Consider the following 14,946-nt stretch of genomic DNA (forward strand, 5'->3'; position numbering starts at 1 on the left):
GCAAGTAGGCAAAACGCAAACAGGCATCACGCAAACAGGCATCACGCAAGTAGGCATCACGCAAACAGGCATCACGCAAGTAGGCAAAACGCAAACAGGCATCACGCAAAGCAAAAATTTTGGGGGGGCATCGTTTTCTTGGGGAGCTTGGGAACGAGGCTTGATTTGGTAGCCGAGCCTTTTTTCACGATAGCGAAATTTTCGCAAAATATCCACTCAAACGTTTTGATAGTATCAGATATTTGTTTAGAATTGTCAAGCGATTCCAAAAATGATTTTAATTTTCTAGTTGACATATTATCCGAACTTCTGCATACCATAAAACCGCTATGTTCGCGGCACATATTATATTATTTTTCGATGAGCTATGAACACAAAACGGATCGAAATCCGCCAATCACAGCCCACTAGCATGACCTTGTGAACTTGAGGGCTCATTTGCATGAAGCCAACTCCGAGAAACTCCGGTTTTCAACTTGCTAGAACTCCCGCAAGAACGAAACGATTTTGTTATGCACAAGCCCGTAAAATTCGTTTGCTTGGGAACCGAAATAATTTTAAGAATCGCTTGGCAAGTTTACCGACGACAGCAAAAAGAATCGCTGTAAAACCGTGTTGATTTCATGCAAATGAGCCCTCAAGTTCACAAGGTCATGCTAGTGGGCTGTAATTGGCGGATTTCGATTCGTTTTGTGTTCATAGCTCATCGAAAAATAAGCGGGCTGAGCCAAAAATTTTCCAAGTGCCGCGAACATAGCGGTTTTATGGTTTATAATTCGTCAACTAGAAAATTAAAATCATTTTTGGAATCGCTTGACAATTCTAAACAAATATCTGATACTATCAAAACGTTTGAGTGGATATTTTGCGAAAATTTCGCTATCGTGAAAAAAGGCTCGGCTACCAAATCAAGCCTCGTTCCCAAACTCCCCAAGAAAACGATGCCCCCCCCCCAAAATTTTTGCTTTGCGTGATGCCTGTTTGCGTTTTGCCTACTTGCGTGATGCCTGTTTGCGTGATGCCTGTTTGCGTTATGCCTCCTTGCGTTTTGCCTACTTGCGTTATGCCTCTTTGCGTCTTGCCTACTTGCGTCATGCCTGTTTGCGTTATGCCTATTAGCGTGATGCCTGTTTGTATGATGCCTTTTAGGGTTTTGCCTTCTGGCGTTTTGCCTTTTTGCATTATGGCTATTTGCTGAATCGGATTGTTGCCATTCAACTTTGGATTGATGCATTCCTGATTTCGATGATTTTATTTCAACTACTGAGTATTGAATTTTGTCATAGATATACCTCCATACCCGCCCGCGACTTTTTTTTATTAAACAAGCGTGCCTGCAGACAAAAAAACCCAATCAAATGCACTGCATTTAGTGGGTTTCTTGTCTGATTTCGTTTCGTTTGTTAAATTTCGGCTTTCAATTGAGTTTTTATCCTGAAAAGTAAAAAAATTCACGATGCTGTCGTTTTTGTATGTGCGCGCGGAAGAAAATTTAGTGGTGAACAATAAAGACAATAGAGTGTTTCTGTCTCGGAACTATCGGTCTGATAGTTGCCCCTTGGAAATTTGATGTTCTTAAAACTAGCATATTATCCCTCGAAGCTTCGCTTCTCGGGCTAATATTTGTTTTAAGAACATCAAATTTCCGCGGGGCAACTATCAGCCGATAGTTCCTCAACAGAAACACTCTATTGTTAAATTATAGTTCACTACTAAATTTTCTCCGATTCTGATTGGTTTGAATTGAACACGTGACGCGATAGTGCCTGTCCGCCGGAGGGCACTATCAGCCCATAGTGCCCTCCCGTGAAAAATGCCCGGATCGATAGTGCCCGCCCGTGACTGTTTTTTGTAAACAAGCTGCCTGCAGACAAAAAAACCCAACCAAATTCACTGCATTTAGTGGGTTTCTCTTCTGGTTTCGTTTCGTTTGTTAAATTTCGGCTTTCAATTGAGTTTTTTATCCTGAAAAGTAAAAATAATTCACGATGCTGGGCGCACGATGCTCGATGCTTCGCTTCTCGGGCTAATATTTGTTTTAAGAACATCAAATTTCCGCGGGGCACCTATCTCGATAGTTCCTCGACAGAAACACTCTATTGTTAAAATAGAAAACAGTGGGAGAACCAATCAGATTCGCGGATTTCCAATAGAACACAGCTGAGTTTCTACTAATGTTTGTTATACCGAGGACTTCGTTATATAAATCGAGGTTCCGCTTAGTCCAGTCCCTGAATTCTAACTCTTTCTTCTCGTGCCAGGGTTCAACCCCTAAAAAGCGCGCGCGGAAGAGCGGAAAGTTCAGGGCATTGGACTTGGTTTCACTGTATTCCTTGCTGTCAGTTGTTTCGCTTGCCACCCTGATAACATTTTATTTGTCTCGATCAGTGTGTTTACCGGACAACTGAAAACTAAAGAAGTAAAACAGTAGGGCAGCTTCTTTTATCGAGATTTTTATGATAGCCTGACCCATTCCTAGGGCTTTCCACAAGTTGCTCGGCAACTTTTTGGCATTTTCATGTTTCGAGCAACTTTTTCCCCTTCGAGCAACTTTTTTCCTCTCGAGCAACTTGTTGCATTTTGAGCAATTTTTATACCGAAGATCTCCGAAGATTATCCGAGTGTTGTTCTAAGGCAATACGAACGTTTCCGAAGATTTACGAAGTTTGCCGAAGATTTTCGAGGAACATCTGAAGACGTTTCAACTTTCGGCTCATTCTGCATTAAAACATTTCAAAACTCGTCATCAAACATGACGTCATCGATATGTTCACGACTTTTCTCAGTTAAAGAAACCTTTGTTATATAACAAATTTTCCCCTTATATGTTATTTATATACTTCTTTTGCTGTAAAATTGCATAAAACTGCGTAGAAATCTTACCCTCAAAGAGAAAAAAAGCTATATTTAGAGAAATTCTCTTGATTGGAAGCAGCGTTTTGGATTTTTTGGAGCAACTTTGGAGCAACTTTTATTATCAAAAGCAACTTTTTTGGATTTTTGGAGCAACTTTTGAGCAACTTTTTGAGAAATTACGGGCAACTTTTTGGGAAATCTCGAGCAACTTGTGAAAAGCCCTACCCATTCCTTTATTCATTTGAGGAGGAACCAAATGAATTTCTGAGCAAAAATTAGTAAGAAAGTTTTGATCACCAGCCTGAGTTACGCAGCCGTTGTTTGGGGTGGTTGCCCAACGCCCCATTTTGCGTACGGTAACAGGCAGAGAGCGATGTCAATGGGTGAGATGAATTCGAAGTGATGACGATTAGTGGACTTGAAGTAAATAAATATAGATTTAGGTCTTAAAACTAAAGAAAAAATAGATGAGCACTATCCTCAACCGGATGGGCGCTCACGGTAAGGGGCGTGGAGGGTTGTTTCACTGTGTTTTTTTTTCCGTTTCATTCCTATATCGGAACGTTCCATTATTATACCTTATTGCTTAACTTTTGTCTTATCGTATGCTTCAAATGAAATTAAGCTATAATCCCCCTAAGGTCCCCTAAGGTGGACTGACAAAATAATGCTTTATGGTCCTGCGACGTTCTTAATACTTGTGTTCCGTTTAACCAAGAAGAATTAGTGCGGTTTTCTTTTGACTGTCGGAATTCAGACCAAGGTCCAGGACATGCAGTCTGGCCAATCAGGAATCAGCAATGACGAGCTTGCTGCAAAAACGCAAATAACAAAAGCGCGGAAACACGATTGGTTTGGTTTTGCTCCTCATTCATGATGAAACCACTGCATTAATGATTCAGAGATGAAGCTACTGCAAGTTAAAGCACTTTGTACAGAACAACCACGAAAATGCAAAACCAAACTTATAAAGGTTATTTTTTTGGAAACCCGCCCTCCAGAATAGACGGTGTGTCAATATACTTGCCAGAAACCCCATAATACAGTCATAATGAAAAAAATACTCTATTGCTTAGAGAAATAGTTCCTGGGTTAGCCAGTCGCGTGGTTGAATTTGATAAGTGGAGGCATAGTTAGTACAGTCCCTCTACTATGAGTAGAGGGAATTTCGCATTTGAAAAAGGGTTGGAAAGGAATTCGTCTGAAATATGTTTGGTCTATAGATGAATACCGCATAACTTTCAGTCAATTAACAAATAAAAAGATCTTAACCGTGGTTTCTTCTGGTATAAATTACGCAAGGGAGTGACGGGTGAAACACTGACGAGCCGCGGGCGAGCGTTATAAAATTAATTAAAGTTGAACTCACGTCCACTTAGTAACCTGCGATCAGGCTTTTTTTTTAATCATCGCAGGTTATCTACTTAGCAGAATCATGTTCTTATTAATTTTGCGATAGAGCTGTCTATTTTAATCGTGAAATTTATCTGTTGGTTTGCAAAAAAAGATATTTGTTACAAATTTAAAAACTGCACGCATACGATTGATAGTCACCCCTATCAAATTTGTCAATGTACTTTGTATTTCAGCTTTATCTTAATCACTGAAGTATCTTACTTTTAGTATACATTTTAAAATTTTCAAATGATTTTTTTCCTTTTCCTTAGTATTTTAAAATTATTAACCTGTTAACTTTAAGGTTGTTCACAAAACTGAAGAGCCATACAAGACAAGGAGACTAGATGACTATGAACCCCCGCATTACCCTCATTGTAATAAAAACAATTAAGCTTTTGCCTTTCCTTGGTTTATTACAAACCCTTTACAAAGTCCTTGCAAACATTAGTTCAGTAATACAGTCAACTCTCGTTAAAGCGGACACGCTCGGGGCGTCGTTTGGTGTCCGTTATAGTGAGAGCCCATAATAGCGGGAGTCATTTCCAGTCAAACCTCTTTCGCCGGGGATCTGGTTTTTGTCCGTAATAGCGAGTGTTCGCAATAGCGGGATGTCCGCAAGGCGAGAGTTAACTGCATACCAGGTCAAATTTAGACATAATTTAATTAGTTGGCCTTTAGAGTACTTTTACAGAAAATTCTCCAAATCATCATCCCCCTCACACAACTAAAACATGATATACCGGTAGCTAGGAAAAAAAAATGCAAAGTCTGTTTTAGAATGAAGTAACTTTAAGTGTTCTTATTCTCCCTGTATGGTGTGCTACTACATTATAAGTCATCAAACCTTACTTGTCAGTTTGCATCAACAAAAGTAAATTCCGAGATACACATGAAACAAACTTGAATTACAGCTTGCCTTTAGACAGGCAACTCTCAAAAATGTTTACTTGTCCAGGGTAGTTATTTGCTTGTCTAAGTTTATTTTTTGGGTCTAAAAATCAACACTCAGGTCAGCAGATGGCTTGCATGCACCCTTATTTCTTAGGCAAGTGAAAATTAAAACTTACTTGCCCAACAGAAAAAATCTACTTGTCCTGGAGGAAAAGACAGGACCTTTTTTCGAGCCCTGAATTATTACTTAGTGATCATATACTATCTGATTTAAAATTATACACTCGTAGCTATTAAAATATAGTCAAATTTTGTTTTATTATAATTTTTTGTGTGTGAAATACTTGGCCACTTAACAAATGGCCACTTCACTTAATACATGTTTTATAGAGCTTTATGCAGTAGTATGCAATTAAGTGGCCAGGTGTTGTGCATTTAATAATTTTACATTACATTATAGTCTTTTCCAAAGACTGTTCTCTGCTACACTTTTTTCAACAATGATAAAAAGTTGTACTGCTGGTAAGGACAACATATCTGTTAGAAACTTGACAACTTTCTCTTCATTGCCAATACACTGAGGAGACGAAAGTTTGGAGTCTAAATTGTAGTAATTGTCATTTATTTTCCGAACTGCAAACCAGTGAGGTCTCTTGATGGGTACTTCTAGCCAAATAAGATTAACATTTGATGGTTTGTTCACTACAAATCCAAAGATCTGCTGAAGTTCAAGTGTTTCTAGGCCCCTGCAATAAAGGAAAATCAACATGTATAAATTTAATTAAACAGAAACAAATCAATGGATTGCTTCATCACTGCTGTACAAACAGGAGTCAAGCGCCAACACTGATGAGAGAACCCTGGCTCCTTCAATCCTAATAGGATTGGGACAGAGTTCAGTAACTGCACTTTTACCTCTCATGAATTAGCAGACTCTCAGCTTCTAGTGCAATTTTTGATTGAGTGTTGTAAATCCAAAACCAAAGCAATCATTTGGCCAATCAAAAGACACAGACAATCCATTGGACCAGTCAAAACACTAAGCAAATACAAAAAGCCAGTATGAAATGTAGGAAAACGGGTGTGAGCGAATCACAATTTATATTGGTTTTGGTTTTACTTTTTATTGGTTAAGAAATTCAAAATGGTGCAAGTTGTTTTAAACCAATTAGTTATTACTAAACATAGTAATGCAAAACCAAACTCAACTGATAATCGTTCTGTTTGAAATCCACAAATCTGATTGGTTCTCCCATTGTTATCTATTCGCTGATAGAATACAATTACATTTGTTCTCGACTTTTCTGTGTGAATCTGTTCTCTTGCCAACCATTTAATGCTAATGTCAACTGGCTGCCTGGCTCCACTAGCCCTTATGGTTATTCCAGGCAGCCAGTACTCTTACTTTTTTGTGTAAGTGTAAGAGTACATTAAAGGTTGTTGCTGTTGTTGTTGTTGTTGGGAGTACTAAATCACTCAGACTTTGCACCCTCATTTTTGAGTTATTTTTTCAAAATAGCTCTTTAGTCGGCGCGATGGACCTGTAATCAGTGAAGTATGTGGGTTTGTCACACCAATCAGATTTCAGGTACTATCGGAACCAATCAAATTGTAGCTTATAAAGGGGAAGCAAACTGACGTAGTCAGCAATTTCGTTCGAAGTTTTTAGATTAGAAGGAGGCGGAATCGGTGAGTTGTGATTTAACCCTGGATTAAAAACGTTTTTCGTAACGCCCGCCTGCTTACAACGCACACGCCGTGAGCAAAAGGCCCAACAATAACTTGTTATTCGTCTTATTCGAGCGTACGTTTGGAGAGGCTAGCTTTCCTGACCGTAGTAAAAATAACATATAACATTTGCACAAAGCAGATTTGAAGAATAATGTTGTCATTACTTTTGCCGCCCGCTTTGCGAAGTTCGTTGGGAAATTGGAAAGTTTGTTATGAAGTTGCCAAATAGGTTGCGAGTTTGTGAATCAAATTGTGAGCTTCGATACAAAGTTCCCAACTTCGGCCCGAAATTAATAAAACCTTCTATAATTATGTTATCAAAAAGGGCTTTGCTACGCTAAACTATTGGAAACAAATGTCATAAAAATAAAAAACTTTTATGTTCAGCGAGCCGTAAACATGTTGTCTCGAACAAATTAGTCTGTCGCGTCGCGTCAGCTTCGATCAAAATCAATAAACCATCCAGTTTCATCCGGTTTACAAACGCAAAAGACTTGAAATTGAAGACAGTGAAGATTATGCCTCACAGAAATCGTTAAATATGTGTTTTCATACAAAAAAGTTAAAATTTGACCAAATTTCTACCTGCATGAAATTTATTTATCGCCAAATCACTTGCGTGATCGCTGCTGCGAAACGTTGTCTTGCACTTCAAGCTACTTCAACTTTCCTTGACAAGCTCTAAAATCTTCGAGTTCAGAAATCGCCATGACTTTCGAGCAACATGTCTTGTTTCTCCTCAACTACCAAAACTTCGAAAGTTCAGTCGGGCCGAAGTTGGGAACTTATCGAAGTTCGCAATTTGATTCGCAAACTCGCAACGTAATTGGCAACTTCATAACAAAGTTTCCAATTTCCCAACAAACTTCGCAAAGCGGGCGGCCAAAGTAAACTGAAATCAACTGTAAAACATCTCGTTCAAATATTTAATGAACCAGTACAAGTACTAGTATTAACTTTGCTGTTAAAAGCAACTACAATGGATAGCAAAAACAGAATAAGAGCGTGCCATTCCGTGACAGTTTGATATCTCAATTAGTTCTTGTTTGTTGAATAGAATTTAGGTTGTAAATGAAAGAAAATCTTTGTTGAACAGTTCTGACAGGAAACAAAGACTCCAGGTATACTGCGCTTTAAAGAACTTTCCCGAAGAACGTGGTTTTTGATTTGATGCGTTTATTACTTCGTTTATTATAGTACTTTTCGTTCAATGTCTGTATGAAAACGTGGCTTTTTCGAGAAAAACAAGGGTATCGTGTTACGTTCGTTTTTAAAAAACAAAGGTCTCATGTTACAAAAGTGAGAAAAACAACAATATAGTAAGTAAGTAAGTAAGTAAAGTCTTTATTTAACGAGGGTAGCACTAAAATAGCATAAAAACACTAACAAACCAGTGGCCCTCAATAATTATTTACAATAAAATATAAAAATACACAGAACAATACGAATATTAAAACTATGGATAAACTATGAAATATTACGAATAAAAATACAAGAAATACGAGATAAAATATTACAAGAAGCTCTTAGAGCTTTAAACTGCGCTGGTCACGTGACCACCCTAAGGGTAGCCATGGGGGGAGAATAAAAATGCACCCCACCCCCTTATATCCCCTTTATCTGCGTCAAACAATGTTGCGACTGACAAGCAAAATGGTAAGAAAACACCTTGTGTGACATTTCATGGTTGACTAGTTCCATCCGCAATTAAATATTTTTCCTATATGCTAATGCTGGCCAAATTTAATTCCCACGATCCTGATCCGTAAACCAAAAAAACGCTTATCCGGACGACGGGATTTTTTGGGCGAAGGTTTACAACAACTGCCCCTGGGTCTCCGAGGATAAACTTTACAATTGATAAGTACGTCTGGCTTCACGCAAGGAACGTAAATATCCGTGAGAATTTTGACAGTATTCCTATTTGCATAAAACTGAAAATGGCCCAATGACAATGTTTCGCAGTTTCTATAAAGTTACTACTATTTTTGAACCTCTTCAACAGTTCAAAATTTATTTGACCCTGTTTCGGTTTTCGTATTACAATAGGCGGTTGTAAAAATGCAGCGTCTGACAAACTTTGTGTACATTTCATGGTTGACTTGTTCTAGCCGCGATTAATAATTTTTCTTATATGCAAATTCTGGCCGAATTCCCACGTGCGGACGCTGAAGCTGTTTTTAGAACAGAGGGTATTTCCCTAGCATACCGAATGACGTAAGCGGTACAAGTCAGGGCATGTTTGTGAAGGGAATTTTTCTTTTTCTCTAAAATCCTTTCAATGACACAGGCCCAACAAAAAATAGATTACCCTTAAGAGAAATACTTTGCAATAAATTTGTTTAGTAAAGACCAAAGGATTCGCAAAGATTTGATAGGTAGCTTACATAGCTTTAAAACATTACGTGACTTGAGCTCTAGCCGATCGAAAGTGAAACTTGTCATGTCAGCACATTCTTTTACACCAACGTAATGGTATTTATTCACAGATTCTGGCCCGCTTAATTATATTTCTCTTTGAAAGCGTGGAAATTTAGTATTTTCCATGGACTTAACGCTTCAAAATGGAATAGTTCACAATAAACATACTTTATAAAGACAAAAATAGAGAAACTTTTTCCATTTGTTACTGATTTGTAGCTTCTAAACATTACGTGACTTCAAGCTCGACCGAGTGGAGGTCTGGGACAGGTCACCGACAAAACGAAAAAAAATAATAATAACAAGAAGCTCTTAGAGCTTAAAACTGCGCTGGTCACGTGACCAACCTAGGGGTAGTCTTGCGGGGAGAATAAAAAATGCACCCCCACCCCCTTATATTCCCTTTATTTGCGTCAAACAATGTTGCGACTGACAAGCAAAATGTGGGGGAACAAAAAATGCACACACCCCTTATCCCCTTTACCTGTGTCAAAAAATGTTGCGACTGACAAACAAAATGGTAAGAAAACACCTTGTGTGACATTTCATGGTTGGCTAGTTTCATCTGCAATTAAATATTTTTTTTTAATATACGCTAATGCTGGCCAAATTTAATTCCCACGATCCTGATCCGTGAAACCAAAAAAATCGCTTATCGGAACAACGGGATTTTTCAGGCGAAAGTTGCCCCTGGGTCTGCAAGATCAATTCATAAGTCTTGCTTCACGCCAGAAACGTAAGTATCCGTGAGAATTTCGACAGTATTCCCTATTTGCATAAAACTGAAAACTGGCCCAATGACAATGTTTCGCAGTTTCTATAAAGTAAGTACTATTTTTGAACCTCTTCAACAGTTCAAAATTTATTTGACCCTGTTTCGGTTTTCGTATTACAATAGGCGGTTGTAAAAATGCAGCGTCTGACAAACTTTGTGTGACATTTCATGGTTGACTTGTTCTAGCCGCGATTAATAATTTTTCTTATATGCAAATTTTGGCCGAATTCCCACGCGCGGACGCTGAAGCTGTTTTTAGAACAGAGGGTATTTCCCTAGCATACCGAATGACGTAAGCGGTACAAGTCAGGGCATGTTTGTGAAGGGAATTGTTTTTTATCTCTAAAATCCTTTCAATGACACAGGCCCAAAAATAATAGATTACCCTTCAAAGAGAAATACATGCAATAAATTTGTTTAGTAAAGACCAAAGGATTCGCAAAGATTTGATAGGTAGCTTATAATAGCTTTAAAACATTACGTGACTTGAGCTCTAGCCGATCGAAAGTGAAACTTGTCATGTCAGCACATTCTTTTACACCAACGTAATGGTATTTATTCACAGATTCCGGCTGGCCCGCTAAATTATATTTCTCTTTGAAAGCGTGGAAATTTAGTATTTTCCATGGACTAAACGCTTCAAAATGGAATAGTTCACAATAAACATACTTTATAAAGACAAAAAAAGAGAAACTTTTTCCATTTGTTACTGATTTGTAGCTTCTAAACATATCGTGACTTCAAGCTCGACCGAGTGGAGGTCTGGGACAGGTCACCGACAAAACGAAAAAAAACAAGAGCTCTTAGAGCTTACAACTGCGCTGGTCTCGTGAGCACTTTACGGGAGCCATGTGGGGGGAACAAAAAATGCATCCCTCCCCCCTTATCCCCTTTACCTGCGTCGAACAATGTTGCGACTGACAAACAAGATGGTAAGAAAACACCTTGCGTGACATTTCATGGTTGACTAGTTCCATCCGAAATTAAATATTTTTCTTATATGCTAATGGTGGCCAAATTTAATTCCCACGATCCTGATTCGTGAAACAAAAAAATCTTTTAAATCAGCATCCAGTGTTGTCTTGAATTACCGTTTAAAGATTGAATAACCAGCTCCGAAAATGGAATATTGGAGCAAATAATTAAATCAAATTTGAGAAGAACACTAGACCTGCGTTTTGCTGAATGGGAATTCCCCGGGGAATTAATTTACCAATGAGGTAACCCTTGCAAGTCAGGGCATGTTTGTCTCAGTGGTTTTCCATCAGATTTTAGAAATCCTATAGATGACACAGCTCCAAAAATAAATAATGCTAAAAAGTCGAACATTTCACACTTAACATGCTAAGTTTAGACCAGAGGATTTGTTTAGTTTCCGTTTGTAGCAGATTTAAACCTTTCAGAGCATTGCGTGATTCTTGCCGATCAGTGCCTTGTGAAAGTAGAAATTTGCTAACGCCAGCACATTCCAGGACACAGACGTAATGAAAAATAAGTGTAAATTCTTGCCCGCTAAAGCGAATTTTTCTTTTAAAGCATCAAATTTTAGTATTTTCTGACTCAAACGCTTCAAAATACTCCACACTGATTTTTTTAAGTAAAGACCAAAGGATTCGCAAAGATTTCAAAGGAGGCTGGATAGCTTTGAAAAATTACGTGTCGAAAGTGAAACTTGTCATGTCAGCACATTCTTTGACACCAACGTAATGGCATTTATTTACAGATTCTGGCCCGCTGAATTATATTTCTCTTTGAAAACTGGCCCAGTGACAATGTTTTGTAGTTTCTATACTGTTAGTATTATTTTTGCCCCTATTTTGGTTTTCGTATTACAATAGACGGTTGTAAAAATGCAGCGACTGACAAAATTTGTGTGACATTTCATGGTTGACTTGTTCCAGCCGCGATTAATAATTTTTCCTATATGCAAATTCTGGCCGAATTCTCACGCGCGGACGCTGAATTAAGCACAGAGGGAATTTTCCTAGCATACTGAATGACGTAAGCGGTACAGGGCATGTTTGTGAAGGGAATTTTTCTTCATATCTCTAACCTTTCAATGACACAGCCAAAAAATAGATTACGCCATAAATTTGTTTAGTAAAGACCAAAGGATTCGCAAAGATTTGAAAGGTAGCTTATAATGGCTTTAAAACATTACGTGACTCGAGGTCTAGTCGATCGAAAGTGAAACTTGTCATGTCGGCACATTCTTTGACATCAACGTAATGGCATTTAGTTACAGATTCTGGCCCACTGAATTATATTTCTCTTTGAAAGCGTGGAAATTTAGTATTTTCCATGAGTCAAATGCTTTAAAGTCGAATATCTCACACAAAACATTCTTTGTAAAGACAAAAATAAGAAAATTTTTCCATTTGTTACTGATTTGTAGCTTCTAATCATCGCGTGAAATGAAGCTTGACCGAGTGGAGGTTTGGGACAGGTCACCGACATAACGAAAAATAATAATAAACCCCGTGCAGAGCAAGAACTGCGCAGCGCAGTTAAAAAAGGTAAAAAGAGTAAAAGTGTAACTAAATTACAGAATAAAATGATTTAAAAGCTGCTGTTCTTTAAAAATTCTCTTCCAAAGAGAGTTCCTAAAAGCTTTAATCGTTGATAATTTTCGCATAAATAGGGGTAGGCTGTTCCATTCTTTACAAGCAGTCACGGTAAAAGTTCTGCCACCTTCAGTTAATCGTTTTATAACTGGATGAACAATATTAAAGTTGGCATATCTTGTATTTCGTGAATGAGTCTCGCTAGTAAGCTTAAGTAAGCTTTTCAGATAGGTGGGTACATGCCCCTGTAAACGCTTGTATATAATACAGCACTTAGTTAGTTTAGCCTGTTCAGTAAATGGTATCCAGTTAACAGGCCCGTAGGCTGGTTTTTGCCCGGGTAGGTTCGTTTTCTTTTAGAACGGACCATTAGTTACCAGTGTCCCACTAATTTAAAAAAAAATACCGTTACTGAAGAAGATTTTCCAGTTGTAGTCGACGGGGGTGAAGGTGGGCGTAACAGTTGACTACCGTGTCTAGCTCCACGGGGGTATCGTAGTGAATGTGCAGAAGCGCAAGGTTGGACAACCTTTCTTTTCCCATTGACGCTCGCATGTAGTTATTCAGTCGTCGCAACGTGCTTGCACTTCGTTCACATTCGCATGATGTTACTGGTATGGTGCAGGCAATTTTTAGAAGAATGCTGATGTTTGGAAAGAGGTCATCATCACAATCTTTGATTGCCACTGCAGGTGAAGCTGGCCTTAATTCCGGTTCCATCGCCAGGTATCGACCTCTCCATCGCATAAGCTCCATTTCAAACATTTCAGGGGAGGGGAGATCATCATTGTACTTGTTAACAGCTGCTTCAAGATTAACATTCTTTGAACAGAGAACACTTGGTACGAGACCAAGCAGTGACGCGGCAACGGTCGCCGAAGGTGAAAACTGCTCATTGATGCACATGATGATGTGATCAAGGAGAGGAATTGCCGATGTTCTTGATGCACTCGATGTTCTGTAAGCACAAAATGGCGACCACTTGCTTCAGGCCACGACCGTTCAAAGATAGACGTTGGGCCCTAGACCGAGAAAACCCTTCGGCATCCTAAATAAATTTTTCACTTAAAAATATTAAGACAAAGAGAGAAAGAAATTTTAAGCAACAGCAAGAAATTAAAGATAGGAAGCCACAACTCTCCAAAATCAGTGAGAACGAGAATTTAAGGACTCAGAGCGCACTATCTCATGTACTTATTCGTTTGCCAGCTGGCCTTATCCTGATGGCTTTTAAATAAGAATTTTGTTTACCCCGCTACCGTCATGACGTGATTCAAAGTCATTTCTTTTAATTTCCTTCTTTGCTCTACTTTCCACAATGTCACGCTGTCCAGGGGAATTGGATGTCAATTATATTGTTTGCGTTAGGCTTCAGAGCTTAGCTTCAGATATATTTAATTTATTTATACGACCGCGACATATTCAAATCGGTGAAATCAACATCAGTTATAACTTGAGTCACACTTTGCTAATGGTTCCAGTCTGAAAACCGAAAAAGAGGGGAATACACGAGAAACGTTTGAAAATTAGTCGATATTGTTGAAAATCAATACAAATAACGTCAGTATGTTTTTATTTTTATTTTATTATGCGCGTAGGCCATATGTATGCTGTACCATTCAGACCGGACCTTTAATGCTCTACCATTCAGACCGGTACATTAATGCTACACCATTCAGACCGGACCTTTTCAGGCGGTGGGGGGGTTCGTCCGAACCCCCCGAACCCCCCCAGCCTACGGGCCTGGTTAAGTTTATTGAACAGTTTGACAGAGTTCGCTTGGCGATCGGCATCTAGAATTACTCTTGCAGCCCTCTTCTGCAGTTTTAGAACACGTGTGAGGGTATGTTTGTCACAGCTGGTCCAAACCACACTCACGTAATCTATAATCGGTCTAATCATGGTGTTATAGTAAAGTAGTCTATGTTTTAAAGGTAAGCAGCATTTGATCCTCTTTAAAATTCCAATCCGCTGCGACAGTTTTATACATATTTTGTCCACATGAGGGATAAATGTTAGTTCATGGTCGATCTCTAGACCCAAAAGCTTTGCACATCGGACATTTTCAAGTTGCTTTCCATTAACAGCAATAGCAAGGTCCTGGCTAATTCTGGTTGAAAGTCGCTTACCAGTGACGGTAAGCACTTTTGTCTTGCTCTCATTAAGAGGAAGTTTATTTGCTGTTGCCCACTGGTCGACTTCAGAAATCGCTGTAGTCAGTGAGCTTTGTAAGATATCATGTTTCAGTGTTTGGCAAAAATCCAAAAGTATTCCGTAACAAACAAAAGTAACACGTTACGGTTGCTACAA

General features: G+C 38.7%; 1 protein-coding gene across 2 annotated transcripts in view; it reads right to left on the reverse strand.

Moving 5' to 3' along the window:
• Window positions 1–4,449: 4,449 nt before the first annotated feature.
• Window positions 4,450–14,946, reverse strand: part of LOC144632497 (josephin-1-like) — a 149,335-nt gene continuing 138,838 nt past the window's right edge. Inside the window, exon 2 of one of the 2 annotated variants that reach the window (XM_078491167.1) lies at window positions 4,450–5,891. In XM_078491167.1, the coding sequence (XP_078347293.1) occupies window positions 5,600–5,891 (292 nt within the window). In that variant the 3' untranslated portion in view covers window positions 4,450–5,599. The remainder of the gene's footprint in view (window positions 5,892–14,946) is intronic. The other variant, XM_078491166.1, reaches the window with a different exon arrangement.

The sequence above is a fragment of the Oculina patagonica genome, chromosome 12 (assembly GCF_052425735.1).
Source record: "Oculina patagonica isolate OP01 chromosome 12, crgOcupat, whole genome shotgun sequence".
NCBI lineage: Eukaryota > Metazoa > Cnidaria > Anthozoa > Scleractinia > Oculinidae > Oculina > Oculina patagonica.